The sequence below is a fragment of the Phasianus colchicus genome, chromosome Z (assembly GCF_987193195.1).
Source record: "Phasianus colchicus chromosome Z, bPhaCol1.hap1.1, whole genome shotgun sequence".
NCBI classification, from domain to species: Eukaryota; Metazoa; Chordata; class Aves; order Galliformes; family Phasianidae; genus Phasianus; species Phasianus colchicus.
This window is the reverse complement of record NC_143476.1, coordinates 54,267,547-54,290,590: the sequence shown is the minus strand read 5'-3', so window position 1 is coordinate 54,290,590 and position 23,044 is coordinate 54,267,547. Positions and strand designations below refer to the sequence as shown.

Here is a 23,044-nt window from a genome sequence, read left to right as displayed (position 1 = left end):
TTCTAATTTTGTTGGTGATAAGAAGTTAGCAGTGTGTTACAGACTAGCAAGAGTATACTGTTATTCCTTGGCTGGAAGAGTGCAGTGGAGGGAAAAAATAATTTATTTAATTAATGAGTGAAGATAGATGCTTTAGCTGTTTACACTGTCTGAGAAGGAAGAAGTACTAAGCATATTTCTTAAATTTCTTAATTTCACTTATTTTTGAAAATCTGTATTGAATAGCTAATTGATAATTATTGCATTTCCAATGGTGTTCTGACATATGATATGTATTTTTGCATTGCAATGCTTACACATAAAAGGTTCTTTGGAAAAGTAAGGAAATAAAGAACTGGTTGAGTTAGAAAAATATAGCATGAACATGAAAACTTTTGCTCATAAGTGCATTGAGTACATTCTAGGCAACTTTGTGCTTCCTCAGTAATTTAACTTCATGACTTTTCACAATCTTTTTTCCATCATAAAAATATTTAAGCTTACTGGGAAATTTAAAATTTTTGCTATGAGTTGCTCTTAATATAATTCACTTATATCAGTTGATGAGATTGAGATGGTACCGTATTAGGAAAAGAAAAAGCAATCTTTTGGGTGCGCATCATTTCATGGAGTTTGCATAATTGTTTCCCATATGCTGTTAAATGAAATTAGTTTTGTTAATGGTTTAAGTATTATTAAAGGGGAGATAATAATGATCTCTGGCAAAACAAGATATTAACATAAAAAAGGAAAATAAGCTTTGTAATATTTATTTTTTTGAGGGAAGTGGGCAAAGAAGAGAATACTTGCCTTAGGACAGATGAGAGTTCAATTGGAGTGGAACGTGAGGAAAAGCAGTAATAAAGTCATACAGTATCTGTCAGCTGATGGTTTAGTGATTGTTTCACCAACTTATTAAGATGTTTATTTTCTCAGCTAATTCCTTGAAGGTGTTTTGTAGGACTCTGTTGAACTACAAAACAGATACAAAAGGTGGAAAAATTGTTCTGTGTAAAAACAAAACAAAAAAATATTCCATTTAACTGTAATTTTTGTTATTTCTGTGTGAGATTGTTTTAATTTGTGATGGTTTTTAATTTCAGTTATGCCAAGACATGCTTGGATACAAGGTACATTTGTGTACACAAGGTGTTCTGCGAACTTAAAAAGTTCTGTTCTGTGACATACTAAGCTGTGAACAGAAGATACAGCACTTCTCTATCCTTGAACCATTTTGTTATGCAAGAAAATACTGAATTGCTTGTAGTTTTATAAAACTATTGCAGGCAAGATTAAATCATTTTCCATATAAAAATCTTTCTGTAGAGATCCTGTAGTTCAACTGCTTGGTCACTCCAGAACTGAACTAAAGTTAAAACATATTACTGAGGGCATTGTCCAAATGTCTCTTGAACAGACATGGGGCATCAACCACCTCTCTAGGAAGTCCATTCCAGTGTTTGCCCTTACTCATCATAAAGATGTTAGTAGGCATAACTAAAATCTGAAAAGACTTGTAAGGGACAGCAACAAAGTAGTTTTCCTTAGCCCTTTCTCCTCCTGTCCTTGCTATGTGAGTGCTGTATGTTTTCCCAACAATGTAGACCTACTAGGGTTTTGAAACTGGATATTAAATTTTACATCTCTTCCTCCTCCTTCAAGAAATGTTTTGTTTTTTTTTTTTTTTTCCTTTTTTAAATTTCCTACAGCATCAAAAAAATCAAAGTATGAAGATGTTATTGACCTCAATATCTGGGCGGATTTATCCTGTTTGCGTGTCTTTATTAGAGAGAAAAAACACAGAATAGCTGAAATTCACATCGAAGGTAGGAACAAAACTTAAATCACAGAGGTGTAAAACTTCATATGTGGAAGAGCCTGTAGTTTTGAGTTCTTTATTTTCTTTTTTTTACAGGTCTGGATAGCCAAGTGATCATGAAAAAAACAGCAACAGAAATAACTGCAAAACTAAAGAACATTGTTATTGTGGATTCTGATGAGATGGCACTGTATAACAAGGTATACATTTGCATGTATCACTGATTTCTGACTGGTTTATAAGTGCAAAATTGAAATCTGTGAAATTTTTGTTTTAAATGCTCCCAATAAACATAAAGAATAGTTTTGTTCTCTATAAGCAAATTTATTTGTCTCTCTAGCCAGTAAGAGGTACACCAAAATCAATTTTGTGGAACCTCGATTTCTGATTACTCAGTAGGTTCAATCAATAGAATTATTAATGATGAGATTCTAAATTAATATTTTTAGCTATTTCAGAATTGTTTTTTTTTCCATTTTTTGTTAAAATATTTAAATTTAAAATGTCTTGAAAGTGTGAATTGCTATGTTTTACTTTGGAATTTGTATTCTCTAACATAAGTTTTTGCGCTGAAGATGCTCTATTTTTTCTTCCTCAGGCTCTTTACATCACAGGAAAAGAAGTCTTCAACTTCAAAATGACATCTTACGTGAATGCTACGGATGGTATTGCATACACAAATATGGATGTTGTTGACAATCGTGTTTACTTAACTGTTGGTTGTATTCAAGTAGTTTTTGTCAACAAATTCTTTTCTTCTATTTTGGTAAGTTAAATTTTCCATTTGCTGTTTTTTAACATGAAAATGCCATTGCCAAAGCTAGAGAATGATAAAGCATCCAACATTTGTGTAAGAACTCTTACATAATCTTGTAAAATCTTTGCTGGAACTGTCCTTGTGTTATCAACTTCACTCTAGTTTTGTGGAGTGAATGGCTAAGCAACAATATCTGCTAGTATTATTAGGCTTCTATTTCTTTAAGTGATGTAGCAACTTCTAGATATACATACTGTTCAGAGTTGTTTAGTTTTTGAAAATAAGTATTAAGCAATGAAAATAAATGCCTCTTCCATAAACTATGCCAAGTAAATCTATCCTTTGTACTCCAAAAGAGTAAATAAAACATCATACAAATATAGTTGTAGGGTAATGTCTGTTGCTATCTGATTTACAAAATATTTAATATTCATATTTATTTTTATATAGACATTATGTCTATATATTTATTTTTGAAAGATGATTTCAAAGTTATCCTGAGAAGGAATTCAGAAAAATTGTAGCAAAAATCTATCTTAACATGATTTGCTATTTAAAATAGAGTGATTTTATATTTTTATTTAAAATTCTAAGATAAAAATACTATGATAAAACTCCCAATTTCTGTATTTTTTTTCTAGGCTTTTATAAATAATTTTCAAGCTGCCAAGGAAGCTCTTACTGAGGCAACAGTTCAAGCAGCAGAGAAAGCAGCTACAGGTGTGAAAGAGCTAGCAGAGCGTAGTTCTCGTTTGGCACTAGATATCAATATTAAAGCACCTGTTGTGATAATTCCACAGTCAGCAGTTTCTGCAAATGTTCTGGTGGCTGATCTTGGTCTAATCACTATAAAGAACCGATTCTTTATTGCTAAAACAAAGACTCGATATAATCTCCCACCTGTTATTGACTCTATGACGGTGAAATTGAGTGAACTGAAGTTATACAGGTAAGGTAGTGTAAACATTTATCAAATTCATGTAGTTTTTGTGGGACATTTCAATAGAAGAGCCTTGAGAATTTGTTATTAAAATAATTAATGATGGGCTGTTGCTGAATGCACTATTATCTTGAAATATAGCAGCAAATAGTAAAGATTTTGTAAAAAAAAAAAAAAAAAAAAAGTTAGAAATTATAATTTGGGAGAAATAGCAATCTACACATAGAATAATAGACTTATGAATTATTCATGGCATTGAGACAGGTTAAGTCTGGTTACAAATGTCTATTTTGATGCTGTTGGATTTCTTGAAAAGCTGTACTTAGTAGGAAAAAATTAAACCAGATGGATGTAATAAATAAATAAATAGAAAATGAGACAACACAGGGGATAAAGAGCAGGAGAGGAAGAGGAAGGAGATTTTCAAACAAAGTTTTAAGAGAGAGTGGGTTGCTCTTCAGTGAAGACCTGTGAGGAGGTCATAACATGCAAGGAGTCAGTATGCTACATGCCTGGAACTATGCCTGAAGACTCTTCCCTGCCAAGAAAGCATGTTTAATTGGTTGAATTTCTAAGTAAAGCTTTATTCCAAGTGTAGTGCACTCAATTATTTTAAGACTGGTTTACAGCACTCCTAAATAAGATGAGGAAAATGAGTCTTTGTAGGAATGTGTAAATATAGTGTGTCAAGATGACAGAATTTTGTTTCTCTTCACAGGTCATGCTATGAGCAGAATTCTTTGCAAACTGAAGTAGAGCTGCTGCAACCTCTCAATCTGGAAGTAGCTGTTGAACGAAATTTAGCTGCTGCATGGTATAATGAGGTTCCTGATATTGAAATATCTGGACGACTCAAGCCTATGAATGTAAGCAGTTAGTTTTGAAAACAGCTGCTGAAATACTATGAAAAATAGATATTTTCCTGTCCGTAAGAGTCTATGATCCCTCAGTTATTATTTGGTCTAAAGAGACATAAGTAGAATTGGATTTTGTCATTTCATATGGAGCTAAGAAGTGAATAGCTTTTTGTTCTGATCTAAGAACTGTAATCTGCATTGCTGCAGACAGATTTTCTGCTATTGCTATTGTCAGATAAAAATGACTATGCTTTTATAGCCTTGTTTTATGTGTTTCCATCTTTATAGGATGAAAAAACATGGATTTATTAGTCTATTAATTTCATGGTCATCTTCAGAATTCACACTTATAACAAGCTTCAATCTGAGTTAGGGCACATGCACGTTTAAATTAAGCATCATAAGATGTAAAGCATGCCAGTTGAAGGAAGAAACCAATTTGCTAAATTAAAAAAAAAAAAAAAGTAGTAACTTCTAACATTTAATTTTTAAGTTGCAGGAAAAAAAATAGTAGAAAGAAAATAATATATGAATAACTTTTGATTTCTAGAATTTACATTAGGGAATTATGTGGATTTCAGAAATATTTTACTTGGTTCTTAAACTTGGTTTATTTATATCTTTTAAAAACTTAGATTTCAGTTGTCAAAAGGACAGAGATGTTCTGAGTTCAATAACATTATTTTTTTTAAGCTAATACTCAGTCAGGAGGACATTACAACAATACTGAGGACACTAAATGAAAATATAGGTGAAAGCTCGGGTGCATCACCACCTTCACAAGAACTGAAAGATACAACCAGTCGTAGTGATATCCGCAGTACTTCAGATCACTCTGCAGGTAATATTTTGTATAATTGAGTCCTGTTTAGCATTTTTACATACTTCTTTCAACTTTTACTTTCTATTACATTTACCTTTATAAAAAGGTGCTAGATTCAGTTGTTTGTAACAGAAAGCCTTTGTTATCTGGACACTGCATTTTGAAATATATCCAGCCACTAGGAGCAAAAGGGCTGCAGTAGTAAATCTTATAGGATATAGTACTTTTATGTAAGGACTGTCTTGTTCTTCTGGCAGTAATGCAGTGAGCACATAAAATCTGGTGTTGGTAGCATCCCACTTTGGGGAAGTTGTTCTATTAGTCTTTTTTTTTTCTGATTCTGTTGCCAGTAGTATTTTTAAACTGTATGTCCTTTCATGATTGTAGAACAGAACAAAAATAGTCCAGTTGGAGGGGACCTATAAAGACTGTCTAGTCTGACTGCCTGGCTACTTCAGGGATAACCAGAAGTTAAAGCATATTATGCAGCGTATTGTCCAAAAGCCTCTTGAACACTGCTATGGGGAAACTACCACCTCACTAGGAAATTTATTTCAGTGTTTGACCACCTGCACAATAAAGAAATGTTCCCTGAAGTCCACTCTGAACCTCCTCTAGTACAGCTTTTTGCCTCGTGTGCCCTCTCATTGGTGACAAGGAGGAAGACACTGATACCTCCCTCTCCACTTCCCTTCCTCCTTTTAGAGTGCAGTAAGGTCATCTCTCAGCCTCTATTCTATCCTCCTTTTCTTGAACAACCTGAGTGCCCACAGCCTCTTCTCACAGCATGTGCCTTCCAGTCCTGATGCCCTTCTCTGGAGGTCTTTGAATAACTTAACATCCTTCTTATACTGTGGGGCCAAAACCCTCACACAGAACTAAGTGAGTCTGCACCAATGCTAAATTTAGCAGAAGAATTGCCTCTTTTGGCTAGGTGGCTATGTTGTGTATAATGCATCCCAAAATGCTGTTTACCCTCCAGGCTGCCATGGCACTCTGATGATCTATGTTGAGCCTAATTATGACATTGCTACAGTTGTTCCTATTGAGCAGGCATAACTGACCATACACTGTTCAGCACATACTCAAAAACAAAGCAAATAGAGTTCAGAAATTGTATTCTGTGGAATATTTAGGTACACAACAGAGTATACCATTAAGGGATGTTTTACATCTTTGTCTTAAAATAATCAAAATTGTGCATGGAAACCATAAAAAGAGTATTTTCTCAAATGTATGTGACTTTGCCAACAAGGATTGGATTGGATTTAATTAAAATGGATTTACATGCGGAAGAACAGGGAAGCTGTAATCTCTTCTAGTCAATTTTGAGAATATATTTCTTTTCTTATTTGCTGCCAGCAAATAAGTTCTTAAATATTGAACTGTTCTTTTGATTTCTGAAAGGTGTAACTGTTGTGACATCAGCTGTGGTGGAGTTGCATTCACCTGTGAAAATAAAAACAACACTAAAACTGGATTTCAGATTCGACTCTTTGACTTTAGTGTTATATAGTTCAAATTCAAAACAGGTAAGTGTAATTTTGGTTACATGGAACAAAGAATATATGTAGAGTCTTTTAAATTAATAACAGTAGTATTTTTGTTTATCTGCAGAGAAAGTGATTTCCATCAGTAGTAACAAACAAAATATAAATAACAAACTACTATTTTAATTAGTTTTATTATCTTAATTAATCACCTGTCAAGATAGAGAATAAAAAATCATAACACATCGTATCTGGAAGCTTCTGTATCTTAAACTTTAATGAAAGCTTGTCTTGATAGAAAAAATTTTTGGGGAGAAAAAAAAGAGGCATATGCAGGCTTTCTTCTATTTATACATTCATGTGTGAACATAGTAGTCTACTTGTGGAGAGTGACATTTAGAATTTGTATCTTAGTATGAATGCCTATGTCCTCTTCTTGGTTTAAATTTATAAAATTTGTCAGCAAATGTCTGTCTAGGAGTTTGTTAGTAAATTATTGTAAGATTGTAGATTGTTATACTGGAGCTTGAAGACTTCTCCTGTATCTGGCTATACAGTGTGTTTTTGCATAGGACAAACTTAATTTCTCACATTTGACATTTTTATGTCTATTTTGTACTTTTTAACCTAAAATGGCAAACCATCTGAAATTGTGTACGACAGTTCTACTTTCTCTTAAATATCTTCCCTTCATTAATGTAATCTTGCTCTAGCAATCCAGTAGAAAACTGAAGCTTTGTTTATGTGGAGCTTTCTCACTATATTATTGATTTTTTTTTTTCTTTTTTGATTTACTACTGAGTTTAAATAAACTGTTAGAATTCTTATCAGATAAATAAAGCAGTGTGTTTAATTTCCATTTCCTGTAAGCAAACATACAAATGTATTTTCATTTCATTTAAACAGGGTACAAATTTGGATCAGAGAGATGATCTTTTGAAGCTTGCAGAATTTAAATTGGTGTTGATGTCAGCCGCTGTGAAAATGTTATCAGATGGCTCAATGAATGCTTCAGTCAAGTTAGCAAACTGTACATTAGATGATGAAAGACAGGCAATCCACAAGGCTACACCAAGGTCTGTGTTTCAACAAGAAATACTATTTAACTGGAGTTTGCCAGAGAGCTACAAATATCTATGATCTGCATCGAGTGGTCTGCTAAATCAGCAGTTTTTTGATAAGGATTGTCTTTTATGTATGTGCTACAGTTTCTGTACACATGAACAAGACCTGTGTCCTTTTGGCCATTTGTTCCCCACGGTGTTTGTGAGAGACCAATATAAATGCTAAAAAAAAATTTAGATAAGAAGTAGCTCAGTGCAGGTGGAAACAACTTTTACTTTCATATTTAATAAAACAGTGGGAAAATAATACTAAGATTTACTTGATAAAGAGTGACAAGCTTAAGTAAAGTGTTGCACTTTCGTATGTTGGCAAATAATTGTGATGGTTTGATTTCATTTTGATCTGTTAAAATTATAAACGTCTTTAATTGCCAGTATATAGGAGTCCTGTCATTTTTGAAGTTTTATAGAATTTATGTTGATGTTGATTCGATTATTCTTTAAAGCTTTGATTATGATATAAAGGTTTCAGTATTACTTTTTAAATTCAGTCTTATTAAAGTTTTGCAGCTGGAGTGAGAACCTAGAGTATCTTTCAGTTATTTGTGGATGTTTTCTTATTGTCTCACTGAATGCTGCCTTAATGGTCTTTTAGGATGGTGGAAATGAAGCATGGATTTGAAAAGAAAGTTATGATGGATATAAGCTATAAGCAGGGGAGAGATGGCACTGTTCTTGATGTGATCGTTCAAGAGATATATCTTTGTGCAAGCATGGAATTTCTACTTACAGTTGCAGATATATTCCTGAAAGCTAATGCAGAAAGTGCTGCTGCACAGAGAAATCTCAGGCAGTCCTTACCTTTAAAAGAGCAAGGTATGTCCTGGAAATAGTGTAAAAAATTATATTTAAATATCCAGTTACTTTCAGTATTTACAACACTCTTAAAATTATTATACTCTTTTCATGTTATTTCCATTGACTATACGCATAGAACAGTATTTCTTTTAACCATTAATGTTTCCTTCTTTGCAATAAAGAAATTATCTCATGTCCCTTTACTTATGAATGAAGCCTTTACTTATGAATGAAGTTCTGCCTTCCCAAAAATAGGAACAACTAAAAATATGCTGCTGCAATAAAGTGAAAATGACAGATTTGACAGCCCCTAAGTTTGTTTGATTGTCTTTGCATTCTCAATGAATGGTTGAATTCAGCCCAATAACTACCCAGAAATATTGTTGTTTCATTTGTCCATTGATCTGCTCTTCTCCATACATTTCAGATGATGCCTTTGGTCTTTTCATTTTAACAAAGAAGCTTTATGGAGTCTTTTGTTCTGTCTGAAAGTAGTTATAGCTTTAGAGACTTTACCTCTATATGAATGAATCTAGTAACAAATCAAAAGCAGGAATCTACATGCTTTCTGATGCCAACCTTAGCAGATCTTGCCAGTAAATCTTTAAAACAGTTCTAAATGTTATAAATAAAAAAGATGTAAGTAACAACTGTTTAAGCTTTGAACAATTGACCTAACTGAATTTCTGTTTTTGAAGCACCTCTGCAGCCTGTATCTACGATGGAAATGAACATTATTGTTAAAAATCCAGAAATTGTGTTTGTGGCTGATTTAACAAGAAGTGATGCTCCTGCTTTGGTAGTTACAGCACAGTGTGAGGTCTTCATTAAAAATACCCCTGAAAGGTACAGCATGACAGCTGCTGTTAAAGAGATACAAGTGAGAGCATGCCCATTTCTTCCAGAAAAAAGGAAAGGGAATGTAACTACGGTAAGTTTAAAAACATCCAGTTTGTATTTAAAAGGCACTGCGTAACTTATGCCATTAGAATATAAGTTATTTCTGAAGTTTTATATTATGTATACATGAATAAAATTCTGTATTTGGGTTATACTGTTGCTTTTGTTGTGTTGTGTGAGATCGGACAAAAAATCTTATCTTAATGTGCAGCTTTAAGTTTTCTTTCAATGACAAGGTCAAAATTAAGATTCAAGAGGAGTAAAAATGCTATTCATTTCTTACATCCTGTGTAAGCCAAATGGCTAGCGGTTTGCAAGAATACTGTTTTAAATGCTACATAGCCAGTTTGGAGTTTCAGTCTGAAACTTTCCATTAAATAACTATGTGAGTGTATAGCAAGGAGTTGCAGACAGAATGGCAAGTTTCTGATTGATATTCTGATAATTTTATGAATAGCTTTCTGTAGATGATTCATAAAATTATCAGAGAACTAGAGATTCAAATGACATTCCACTGTCTTTAGTCAAGAAAGGAAACATCTGACATGATGTTTTATGAATATCACAAAGTTCTGGAGATTTGTATTAACATGAAGTTTTTATAATGCTTAAACTTTGGGGACACGTGTGATAGATTTTTTTCTTCTTATAAATAGATTTTATCACATAAAATGTGAAAACTAACTCCTGCTTTAAGAGTAGTGCAGTGTAATGAGGTTCTTCTCCTGTGTTTCTCACATGTGCCTTAGTCTAACAGAGAATATAGTATTTTCATTTCTTACTGTACCACAAAAAAATAAAATGATGAATTTGAGCAACAACGGATAAAATAATAATGTGAACATAAATTGTTAAATCAAAGTCGCTTGGTAAAACTGATTCAGGGTATTTCTGTGTCAGCAGCATCTGATTTAGGTATGGATAGAGATGTTGGGAAAGATCACAAAAGTAGCGTTTCTGGAAATTTATGTTTTTCAGTCACATCATCTCAGGTAGTTGACTTGGGAGCAAATTTTGCTGTCAACACAATATTAGCAGAATCTAACTACATCTGCCTACTTTATTCATCACACAGAGCTATGAGTTTTGTTAATATTGATAAATGGGAATATGCAAGGGCTGATTATAAAGTCAAGCTGGAACTGAATATGACTGAGAAAGTTATTTATTTATTTGATGTTACTTTGTCATTAACTGTCAAGTCCGATTCTCCTCAAAATTTACAAACATGACTATGCATGTAGTATTTGAAGACATTTGCAGACTTACCTAAATAAAGACATTGCTGTAGTGTGACGCATTTTACTGTAGCTGATATTTTGTATTTTACTGAGGTTATATTTCTGATGCATGTTTTTCTTTACACTGGAACACATTTCACATAGTGTTCAGAATACTTTTAATTTTGAGGAAAAGGCAATATATTTTCAGTATTCTTGATGTACGGTATTTAAAATTATATGATTTTTAACTTTTTTTCTCAACATGTATTTTTTACACTTTTGTGTAGGTATTACAGCCTTGTGACTTCTTCTTTGAAATGAAACAGTCTGGTAATAATCCACAGTCAGCTGACCTAATGATTAAATCTCTAACAGTAAAAGTAGGTAGAATTTTATTTTATTTTTTCTTCTACTCCTTCCTGCTCAGATGGCTTCAAAGTTACTTATGGAATATGTCTCTTTAAAAAGATAAAAACTAAAAATCAGGAATGACTGAAATGGTAAATTGTTTCTGTTTTTCATCAGATCACCTTGCTGCTTTAGCATGTAAAAACAAATAAAATTGACGAATAACAAGTAAGTCACAGTGCCCAAGTTTTGTAAGAATGCATGATGTGCTGACTTAATATATGAAGCATTCACATATGGCACTGGATAATGTAGTTTTGAAAGGTATTGTCTGGCAGGAAGGTGGGTTGAAAATATGAACAGATTAAAATATAGCTTGTGGAAAGAAATGTGTTTTCAAATGTGAGGAAAGAGATATGTAGAAAACATAACTATTTTGTTAATGTAATGTAATTAATTATTGTTTTGTCTGAAAGTAGCTGACTTTTCTTCCTGTGCTAGCTTCTGATTTCCAATTATTCCAACTTCTTATTTGTAGGTTTCACCAATAATCATAAATACAGTAATAACAATTACATCCGCCCTTTATCAAACTGCAGAAACAACAGAAGAAGAGATTAGTCAAATTCCTCCAGGCTTGTGGAATATGAAAGACTTAAAAGATCTAAAGTTGTGGTTTCTTGAAGAGTCAAATGAAAGTGAAGACACAAATCCAGTCACTGAACTGGTTCCCACAGGGCAGTTATTAAAAATGAGTATAGAATCTGTTATTCTTACACTTGAAGCTGGGGTTGGGCACCGAACTGTACCAATGCTCTTAGCCAAGTCCTCATTCCTAGGAGAAGTCAAAAACTGGAGTACCCTCATCAACCTACATTCTCAGCTTGAGCTAGAGGTGAGAAATTCTAGATAAGGAAAGAATTTTCTTAATATATTACCTCATTATATTATTTAGAAAATAAAAGAAAGATGATCTGTATATTTGATGATTGAACTCTTGAAGGTACGTATTGTAGGAGCAGGAGAGGAATAAGATGCTAAAGCAGTGAAAGCAGAAAATCTAATGCATTAGATTTACTATATTAATGGCAGGATTGAGGTCATACAGTCTCACATTTATACATATTTATGCTCTATATGGTTTCCCAAATGCCTATTCTGACAATATTAAGTTTTGAAGAACCAGAGGCTAAAACTCATGAACAATGTTAAATTAAGATTGCTACAGAATATATTAATGTGTCCTACTTTCAAATATTATGGGATATCAGTATCTTATGTGAGTCTTCCAAACTGGCTTATATTTGGAAATTAATAATGTAAAATCAAGTAGCTCTTGTAGGTAGATTCTTCCTTATTTTGTAGCACTTTGGGCTTTCAGTAGGTAGAATTTAAACTAAAATTATATTTTAAGTGAGAGAGCATATAAAACTTTCTTGGAAAGAGAACTTAGTAGAGACTTAGATGCATCATTTATTTCATTATGTATTTTCTTCGTTTTATGAAGGGAGCCAACTAAAAGTCTAGCCTTGATTATCCTTTTTTTTTTTTTTTTTTTTTTTTTTTTTGTTCTGAAGAAATTAATATATCTGTAAATCAGAATTTTAAGTCCTTTAAAATATCTGTAGATCTTCCAGTATTTTAAGTAGTGTGTAATTTCCTAACTGACGTTTGCATTTCCCGCAGGTGCACTATTTTAATGAGATGTTTGGAGTTTGGGAACCTTTACTTGAGCCACTAGAAATAGAGAAGACTGACTTATTTAAACCATGGATTCTTGAAATCAAGGTATGTTTTCCATAGCTTAACTTTGGGAAAATCATTCATTTAAATTATTTTTTGGGGAAAATAAACCAAGCAACAAACAAGCAATCATAATTCTTCACTTTTTAGTAATGAGACTATGTCAATTCTGGTCTCAAAGTAGATAAATATATTATTAAGGAAGAGGGATGAAAAGTAACGTATTTAACTCTGTTACTGGAATTTCATTCACGTCTGAGATCTGTTCTTTGCCTGTTGCCTTGTTTATTCCTTCTCTTTTCTTGTTTTAACTTGAAAATAGAAATACGAATGAAATAGGAATATCAGTACAGGGCATAGAAGTGGGAAGAGGAGAGGAAATAAAAAGTCACGAGATTAAACTTCGTCTGCAGAAAAATTGATCAGATAAGAATTCTTAAAAACAACAAAAAAATCTTCTTTCAGATGAAGAAGAAAGCTAAAAAAGCATTAGTTGAATCAGATGCAGAAGAAGAAAACTACAAAGTTCCAGAATATAAAACAGTAATAAGTGTTTCCTCAAAAGACCAGCTGAATATTACATTATCCAAATGTGGACTGCAAATGTTGAGTAACTTGGGAACGGTAAGAAAGATAACTTTACTGTACAGAGTCAGATTTCTGTTAAGTGAATATTTGCACAAATTCTCTTGTTGAAGCCTTACTCCATATATTTATGTTTTGTATGTTTACTTTCCAGGCATTTGCTGAAGCAGCTAGTCAAACTTCAGATATCTTCAAAAAAGACCAAGCGCCATTTGTACTAATAAATTCTTTAGGACTTGCCATCACTGTCTTGCCTAGTGATTCTTTCAGTGTCCTCAATGTTGAATTTGGAGCAAAAATATTTGATTTAAAAGATGGAGATACATTAAATATGGAATATGTCAGAACTAAAAGTGAGAGTGAGCAGTTCACAGCAATGACAACCCTAAGTAGCAAAAGGTTTTATATTCAAATCTGTAAGTTCCAAAATTCATAAACCATCATTTCTTGTAAATACTTTGTGATGCACCTTGTATTTGTCATGTGGTCATCTAGTGTTTACTGAATGAAAGCATTGTTTCTTTGGATTGTAGGTGCATGCTAGTGTTTGAAATGCATATCTGGCCTTCTTAGCTAAAAGTTGTGCATATCTTGTTAATTTATGTAGTGTAAATTTTACGTTATGATAATTTATTAGATTACTAATCATTATTTCTTAATTTTTTGTTTATATTCACATGATAATGCATAATGAAGCTGTCCTTTTTTAGAACATTTTAGTTTCTAACAGTACTGAGGGTTGTACATATGCTTGTTTCCTTAAGGGAAAAGTCAAGAAAAACTGTTTTAAATAATTTAAGTATAGTTACAGCTAAAATTTAGCTGGTTTTGATGGTTTGAGATAATCATATATGTCAGTTTGTTATACCAATTGACAGTTTTTCTGACTGTTTAAGACTGATCTCTTAAACCAGTTGTGACCAGATTATTTTTTATAGTTGAATTATTTTTTGCAATATATATGTGCAATACCTTGTTAATAAGCCATTATATTTTGTAAATATTTATTTGTAAGCACTATTAGCAGAGGCAAAAGCTGCAGTGTATTTAAGTTACAGATTCATTTACTCCTTTTTCTGTGTGGATAAAAAAGGAATCTTTTCTGTTTGGTCCCACCACAAGATTGTCAGTTTGACTAGAAGGGACAATTGTACTTTTTCATCTGTTTTAATTTTTTATTTATTTATTTATTTTACAGATTGAACGCTGTAGAAAATACTCTTGAACACATCTTTCTCATCTTTCTCTTTTTTAAATGTATCTTAATTCTCCTTTTGAATGTTTTGTTTCTGGCTTCGTAAATTCTAGGTCCACATAATCATTCTACTGTCGAGAAGATTCCGCTGACCAAAGTGGGTCGGTGTATTTACAGAGTAAGACATGAGGAGTCAGGTGTTGAAAGGTCCATTGTCTGCCAAATTGATACTGTTGAAGGAAGCAAGATGATAACTATTCGTTCTCCTATCCAGGTACATAACCAGGATCCTTCCCTGCTTTGTAGTTTCATTTACTTTTTAATTTTTTTTTTTAATGAATGTAAATGATCTTATAGCCTTTAAAAAATCATTTTAAAAAGCAGTTTACAAACTGATCTCAACAATTTGTGTAACTTTGCTAGTATGCATTATAAAATAGATTAGAAAAGATTTTCAAAAATAAAAAGCTTTTTCAAAGCTACTAAAACTTTGGATATAAGGGAGCTGGAGTTCAGATTGCAAAACATTGTTCAATTAGATTTTCTGTTATTAAATAATCCTTTTGAAATGCTTGACTTTGAATGGGAAACGGGTAAGATAAATAGTGAGAAAGTACTTATTCTTTGCACTGTTTGACTCATAATAGTTTGTCTTACAAGTATTTCCTTATGTATATTGCTGGATTTTTATTTTGTTTAGATAAGGAATCATTTTTCAATCCCTTTCACTATTTTTGATGAAGGAAGATGTCTAGGGACTGCATCACCAGAGAATGAATTCAACATACCATTGTCCTCATACAGGTAGTTTATTAGATTGTTCTTCTATAGAATAATATGCTCATACATTGCTGATTATTGTATGCAAATAACTATGTTAAAAAATAAAAGTCCATTTCCTATTCTACCTAATATCCACACAATAGACATTTTTTTTGATGGAATGATGTCTAGTTATAAGTTACAGCTGCTTTTTCTTTTTTTTTTTTCTTTTTTTTGAGAGAGAGATACTGAAATGTAACATTGAATATAATACACTTAACTTACATACTGATGTAGAATAGGACTTGTCAATTTTCAAAAAACTTGGCTTTCAGTATATCTGCATATCTGTATATATTAATATGCTATTAATACCTGCAAGCTAGTACGCAATTGAAATTGCAGTATGTGTGTACTGTTTATCTAATCTGTTACTAACTTGTAGGCAGATGTTTGTTTTGACAGTTTTTAAGGCTTCTTCCTTCTGTTCTCACCTAAACATCCATCCTTTTTTTTTTTTTTTTTTTTGATGATGATAAACATGTTCTGGCAAATATTAGTACATATAACTTTCTTTGTGCTGAAGTTTGCAAAGCAGTCATAAAAGTTATAGAATGCTTCCATGTTAGGCGCAAGGCAATGACACAGTCCTACTGTTTCAATTCCATTTTTAATTGAGTAAGTTACAGTGTACTGAAGGTGCTCTTATTTTTATGAACATTTCTAACTTTCTGTATCTTTCTAAATAAGACTATTTAATAAGAAGATTTTGCAACTTTCTGATTCCTTGCACAGAAACATTGGTGAGTTTCTTTGTACAGGCATGCAACATTAACTGACAAATCTTCAGTCAAGAAGCATCTGACTGTGTTAAAGCAGTTGCCTTAAAAAAGCCAAGACTACAAAAAATCCATAAATCTAATACCTAATGTGACTAGAAAGAAAGGCACTTCCTGCAGATCCATAAGAGTTGGATTGTTTAGTCAGATCTTTCCTTTGGAAAAGGAAATAGCACTTCTTGTACATGAATTCAGTAGCATCTTCATAACAACCCCCATCAGCCTCTTCTTTTTGAGTAAAGTGTGTGGCATTGTGAGGCAGAAAACTGCAACTGGTATGATGCTCCAGGAACCCGTGCGGCCTAATCTACCTTTAGCTTCCTTACTCAAATGAGACAAAGGCAGGCAATGAGTTACTGTCAGAAATCTTCAAAAATCCAAATACTAGAGTGTTAAAATTACATCCTACTTTTTCGCAATTATAATATTCAATCTCATACTGAGTGTTTAAAAATGCTTTCATTTACAGATCAATACTGAGTTTGCTACCCATAGCAAATGAAAATGGAGTGGATGGAGAATATGATGTGTGTGAAGGAATTACTTTTGATGAAATTATGAAAAATGTTGACAGCTTATTGCAAAGGAAATGCCAGTCTGTGAGGTCGACTAATCACTCACTTATCATCAATATTGTTACTGTAAAAGACACATTGACATCTTCATTATGTTCAGATGATGAGTGGGATTTTCCATATGTCGTACATTTATGGCCTTCTGTTCTTCTCCACAATCTTCTTCCTTATCACATAACTTACTCTGTAGAGGTAATTCTTCAGTGTTCCAGTTTTTGTAATGTTGCCTGTTTTTGTTATGAAAGCTGATTAGCTAATTGAAATCTGGTATTTAAATAAACTGCTTCTTTTACTGTTTTTATGAAGCAGGCTTTACAGATATTACAGGGAAGTCTGTATCTACAGAAATGAAGTGACTCCAGAATAGGGAAAAATGTTTATTTAATAATCAGTACTAACTCATACTTCAGATACAAAGGCAAAGAGAAATTTATGCTGTGTAAACTTAATCCTGTGAGAGAGTTGCTTTCTGTTTTCTGCGTGTATCTTGGTCCTAATTAAGCAGCATAGTTTTTCCTAGAGATTATGACTGCCTCAAGCAATATAATTAAGTCATTCTACATAACATTTTATGTGCTTTCACAAACTGTCATTAACTTCTAGCAGTACCATGCTAAGGAATTATCCCATTGTTGCCTTTTTGCTAAGTTTTTGCTTGATATTTATTCCAGGTGAAATTACCCTTTGACTGCTAGTGGGCCTTTGAAAGCTAAGCACCAGCTGCTCTCATTTAAAACTCCTAAGACACATACAATATCATCACTAGTTCCTCAACACTAAACATCCTAGTCTGTGCATATGTCTAGATTATGTCCTACCACTTAATGATACAGTTATAGAATACACTGAAATGCTTTTTTCTCAGATGATCTTAGTGACTAGTATTTGGATTCAAGTAGAATAATCTCATCATAGCATTTTATTGTAAATGCACAATTACTAGAGCTAGGGACTGTGATTTCTGCCACGTGCTTGGAAGTAACAGTTTATTTTCTGTATCTCTCTTATGAATCTCGTGAAATAAATTCTGAGTTGAAGAAATCTGTCATCATGTTGATTTAAACCTGATGACAGATTTGTTGTGTTAAACACTAATGACAATATGTTGTTGTTCTGGTTTTTTTTTATAAAATGTGGTATTAAGATAGATATTAAACAGTGTAACAGTTAAATAATGTAACAAACATTTTATTATTTTTCTCAACTTTCATCTTGATTTTTAAAAATTAGTTAGAAATATATAATATCAATATTGATATTGTTTTGACTGTGACTTTTTTTTAAGGGAAATGGGAACAAATATGACACTCTGCAAGATGGATGTTCAGCCCAGATTCATAATGCAGTCTTGGATCAAACAAAACTAGATTTAGAGCTGCTTAATTACCTTGATCAAAATTGGAAAAGCGAGTACCATATAAAAAGTAACTTACCAGATATCAGCTTCACAACATTTTACTGCATCACAGAGTTGGATAAGACTGAGCTGGACATTGCTGTCCATGTGACATACACAACTGGACAAATGGTTATAGCAATTCACAGCCCATACTGGATGGTAAACAAAACTGGTCGAATGTTGCAATACAAAGCTGATGGCATTCACCGCAAGCATCCTCCAGATTGCAAAAAGCCGCTGCTGTTTTCTTTCCAGCCCAAAAACTTCCTCCAAAATAACAAGGTATTACAATGAATAAAATCTAATTCCCTCTATCTTTTTTACTTTGAAAGCTATCTACACTTTCATGTTCTGTAAAAATCATGAAACTTAATGCACTTCTGTCTAAAGACAATCTTAAATATTATACCATATTGTCAGATATACTTGAGGAAGTTTATCGAAGATATTCCTAAGAAAGAGATGCTCATCTTTTATCAGGAAGGAAAAACATTGAGAAGTGTTCCCTGAGAAAGAAACAATCCTTTTTCTCATTTAAGCTACATTAATAAAAGTCCTTATTCTAAGTAATGCTTAGAAGTTGTTTAAGAATATGAAGCTATGGTACTTGAAAATTGAATACTTGCCGTTGTGGTTGTTAGATTCTGTCTGAGATGTTAGTGAATTGTGGTTTAATTGTAATTTATCACTTGACTTTGCTAAGAGACTTTTAATGGTGCTTACTACTAATTGAGGAATGAATACTGTCAGTTGTGTCTTATGCATAGAAATATTGGTGTTTTCAGTAGGTGCTTAAGTTTGTATGTATACATGTATACTCTGTATGTGATTCCAGAGGCCAGTGTCTGTAAAGTGAAAATTAATACAAGCTGCTTCTTTATAGGTTCAGCTTATGGTAACGGACAGTGAGCTGTCTGATCAGTTTTCACTGGACACCGTTGGAAGTCATGGTTCAGTGAAATGCAAGAGTCATAAAAAAGATTATCAAGTAAGTGAAGTTTATCTTTTGAATTCAATACTTTCAGGAAATATAAATAAGTCAGAGCAGAACTGTATCTAACTACTTTTTTCTACTCACAGGTTGGCGTCACTATAAACAACAGCAGTTTCAATATTACTAGAATTGTAACTTTCACTCCATTTTTTATGATCTCAAATAGAAGCAAATACACTTTGGAAGTAGCTGAAGAAGGCAAGGAAAAGTGGATACCAATTGTTTTACAACAGGTAAACTTATGAAGAAAACTCTTTCAGGTGTTTTCCTTAAGAGAAATAAATTAGTTAAAACATTTAAAAGACATGCACAGTGTTCTATGACTAATACACTGCTTTTTCAGTAAGTTTCCTGTGTTCTGTTATCTTTTCTCAATGACTTTTGGACATATAAATGTAAACCAGATTTACAGTAAGTGGAATATTTTCTCTGTTACTTGCATCATAAATAGTAGTATGAGAGCTGTTATGTTTCTCCATATGGCACTCCTGTTCCATTTATTTCAGTGGTTTGACTGACTTGCATCTAGGACAAGTGGTGCAGAAATGGCAGCTTTTGTGCTGACAAAGTCTGCTCTGTTGTAGACTAGGCATGCTTCACTTTTGGCACTGCGGTATCTCTGTGTCTAACACAGTTTTTTTCTGTATGTGTCTTGGATTCCGTGTGTGTGTTTTGAGTTCAGTACATCTCAATTTTCACATTGTGAACTTTCTTCAGAACACATAGGAGAAAGAATGTATTTGGGGGTAATGTTGGGTTCAATTTGAAATAATGTAAATGCTGAAAGTAAATGCCTTTTAGGAAGAATGATCTCTCTATTTCCCTCTCCTCCAATGGGTCTTGAAGAGAGATTATCTAGAATAGAGACAAGCTTGCTAATGCGTTAGCTCATATCTCAGCGTAGTTCACTTCCCCACAGTGCTCCCCATTTTTCTTCATTCACTTTTTTCCACTTGAGTTAAGCAGAGTTCTTCCTTCTGCTTCTCAGTTTATCTGAACTTTCCTATTGATAGGCTGTCTTCTCAGGGAAAAAGCAGCTCTTGGGTATAGCCCATCTGGTCTTGGGCATGTGTCCTGTCAGGAAAGGAGTTGATCTGTTAAACTTCAATTTCTGTTTTTGAGAGAAATTAATTGCTCTTCAAGTATTGCAGTAGGAAGGAGTTGGTAAATTTTGAGTGGTATGAAATGGCTTAACAAGGACAAACAGTTCTTTAAATTATATTTACTCCAAGAGAGCAGACCAGCATGAATTCTTAGAGAAAGAAAATATTGACTGTATCTGTACTTGAGATTGCTGTTAAATGTGGAATCATAGAATCATTTGTGTGGGAAGGAACCCTTAAAAGTCATCAAATCTAAATCCTCTGCAATGAGCAGGGACATCTAACAGATTGATCAGGTTGCTCAGAGTCCTGTTCAGCCTTACCTTGAATGTCTCCAGGTATGCGACATTTACATCTCTGGGCAATCTGTTCTAGTGCCTCACAACCCTTATTGTGAAACATTTCTTCCTCGTGTCCAATATAAATCTCTCTCTTCGAGTTTGAAACCACTTCCTTTTGTCCTTTCACAACAGACCCTTTCTTTCTTATATCCCACCTTTAGATACTGAAAGGCTGCTATCAGGTCTCTCTGGAGTCTTCTCTTCTCCAGGTTGAACAGCCTCAGCTGCTTCACTGTGTTGTCTTAAAGAAGTTGTTCTGTATCTGGGATTCTTTTAGAGACCCTCCACTGGACATGCTCCAACAGGTCCCTGTCTCTCCTGTACCCCACATCTGGACACCGTACTCCAGGAGAGGTCTCAAGAGAGAAAAAGGGTTGGGATTACCTCCCTCAACCTGCTGACCACTCCTTCTTGAATATGGTTGGCTTTCTGGGCTGCAAGGGTACATTGCAGGTTTATGTCCAGCTTACCATCCACCAGTACCTTGAAATCCTTTTCAAGTGATCTGTGCTCAATCCTTACATCCTCCAGCTTATATTGACAGTGAGGGTTGCCACAACCCACTTGCAAGATCTTGCACTTGGCTTTGTTGAACCTCATGAGGTTCACCTGTGTCAACTGCTTGAGCCTATCTAGGTCTCTCTGAATGGCATCCTGTCCTTCAGTTCTGTCAATCACACCACACAGTTTGGTGTCACAGTTTGGTGCAAACTTGCTGAGAGTGCATTTGATCCTACTGTTGATTCCAGAGTGCTGATCCCTGAGGGAAACCACTCATCACTGATTTCCATCCAGACATCGAGCCATTGACCACCACTCTGGGTACAACCTCATAAATAATTCCTTTTCCATTGAACAGTCTGTCCATCAAACCCATATCCTTCCAGTTTGGAGAGAAAGATGTTATAAGGAACCATGTCAAAGGCCTTACTAAAGTCCTGATAGACGACATCAGTGGTGCTTCCCTTGTCCTCTGTCACAGTTATGCCAGAATAAAAAGTCAATTTAGTGTTCAAAGTACAGAGGTGAAAATGTAATGTCTGATGAAGTACTCAGAATAGAATATTCCAAGTTGGAAGGGCATATAGCAATCATCAAGTCCAGCTTACAGCTCCATACAATACTACTTAAAAATAAAATAATGTGCCTGAGGGCGTTGTCCGAGCACATTCTGATCTGCAGTGGCTTGGTTCTGACCACTGCCCTGGGAAACCTGTTCCAGTACCGACCACTGGTGAAGAATTTTCCTAATACTCAATCTGACAAATCATGTAGCAAAACATTTGGAAATAGTACCATTTTGTGCCTAAAGCACTGAAGACTTTTACAAGAAAGTGATGTATTTCAATTCTCTGGTTACTTCTGTGACTTATTTCTTAACTAATCCTTTTTACTTGTTTTAGTTTTTCTTTAAAACTTTCATTTATTGTTGACTGATTCTCTTTGAATTTCCTCTGAGACTTCCTATGCTCCTATGTTGAGACTTACTTGCTATACTTTATGCTGGTGTATTACACAATTTATGTTTCCTTTGGTGTTGGAGTAGAAAATACCTTCAATCTTGCTGTTTAACTATATTTTTTTCCTTTGTTTTCCTGCTTCCTGTGGTGTGAGAAACAATGGGAAAGGGAACTTAGTGGCATGGTAAGTTGGTGAACTAGTCTTTCACCATTGACGATTTAACTCTGGGATTTAAATAGAATTGAACAAAAACATCTGGTATCTCAATCTGTATTGGAAAGAGATGAATTTGCAATTTTGACTGCTACAGGTGAATGGTTTGGTATATAGGAAAAATGGTGCATCTTGACAGTCACTGACTTATTCTGGTCATTTCATTCTGAGCACAGAGCCACTGTGAACTTTATACGAATGCTGTGAGTGCTTGCCAACATGGTTGAGATTATGAATAATTCATAAATTGTTCCTTTTGCAGGACTCTTAGTCAGCTGCAGACTTTTCATTACTTAGGGTTAAAGCTTTTTTCTTTCCTTTCTCCCTGTCTTATCTACCTAGAATGTAAACTTAAAATTTCATTATTGATTTTTAAATCCAGAAGGGATGATTTCAATTGTGGACAAAAAAAAGCAGAACGTACACTTTGGTTTAATTTCCTAAGGCTCATATTTTATTTCTGTTTTATATACACAGGTTTATATGTGAGTATGTATGTGTATTATATATTACAAAAGTGCAGCTAATGTGCCAATATTCTGCTTACTCAAGTTATGTAGCAGTATATTTATGCAAATATATTTTGTCTTGTAATTAATTTATACTTATTTAACAAGAAATCCTAATGAAAAAAATGTGATTGTGTTTTTTTTTTTTTTATTTTTATAACAAGCAAGGCCACTTTTAGTGTTTTAGCTCTGCTTTATACTTGGGATTTCAAAAATGTTATCCATTTTGTGTCTGAATTTTATTTTATCCATTTTATTTCTGAATCA

General features: G+C 33.5%; 1 protein-coding gene across 3 annotated transcripts in view; it reads left to right on the top strand.

Moving 5' to 3' along the window:
* Positions 1-23,044, top strand: part of VPS13A (vacuolar protein sorting 13 homolog A) — a 99,351-nt gene that overhangs the window by 38,621 nt on the left and 37,686 nt on the right. For all 3 annotated transcript variants that reach the window (XM_031602382.2, XM_090132486.1, XM_090132485.1), the window contains 21 exons: positions 1,689-1,805; positions 1,895-1,998; positions 2,397-2,564; positions 3,197-3,504; positions 4,214-4,361; positions 5,046-5,193; positions 6,583-6,707; positions 7,572-7,741; positions 8,385-8,605; positions 9,286-9,518; positions 10,998-11,090; positions 11,597-11,953; positions 12,745-12,846; positions 13,267-13,425; positions 13,541-13,802; positions 14,695-14,855; positions 15,282-15,385; positions 16,652-16,949; positions 18,043-18,438; positions 19,040-19,144; positions 19,237-19,383. In XM_031602382.2, coding sequence (XP_031458242.2) covers positions 1,689-1,805; positions 1,895-1,998; positions 2,397-2,564; positions 3,197-3,504; positions 4,214-4,361; positions 5,046-5,193; positions 6,583-6,707; positions 7,572-7,741; positions 8,385-8,605; positions 9,286-9,518; positions 10,998-11,090; positions 11,597-11,953; positions 12,745-12,846; positions 13,267-13,425; positions 13,541-13,802; positions 14,695-14,855; positions 15,282-15,385; positions 16,652-16,949; positions 18,043-18,438; positions 19,040-19,144; positions 19,237-19,383 — 3,926 coding nt within the window. The remainder of the gene's footprint in view (positions 1-1,688; positions 1,806-1,894; positions 1,999-2,396; positions 2,565-3,196; positions 3,505-4,213; positions 4,362-5,045; positions 5,194-6,582; positions 6,708-7,571; positions 7,742-8,384; positions 8,606-9,285; positions 9,519-10,997; positions 11,091-11,596; positions 11,954-12,744; positions 12,847-13,266; positions 13,426-13,540; positions 13,803-14,694; positions 14,856-15,281; positions 15,386-16,651; positions 16,950-18,042; positions 18,439-19,039; positions 19,145-19,236; positions 19,384-23,044) is intronic.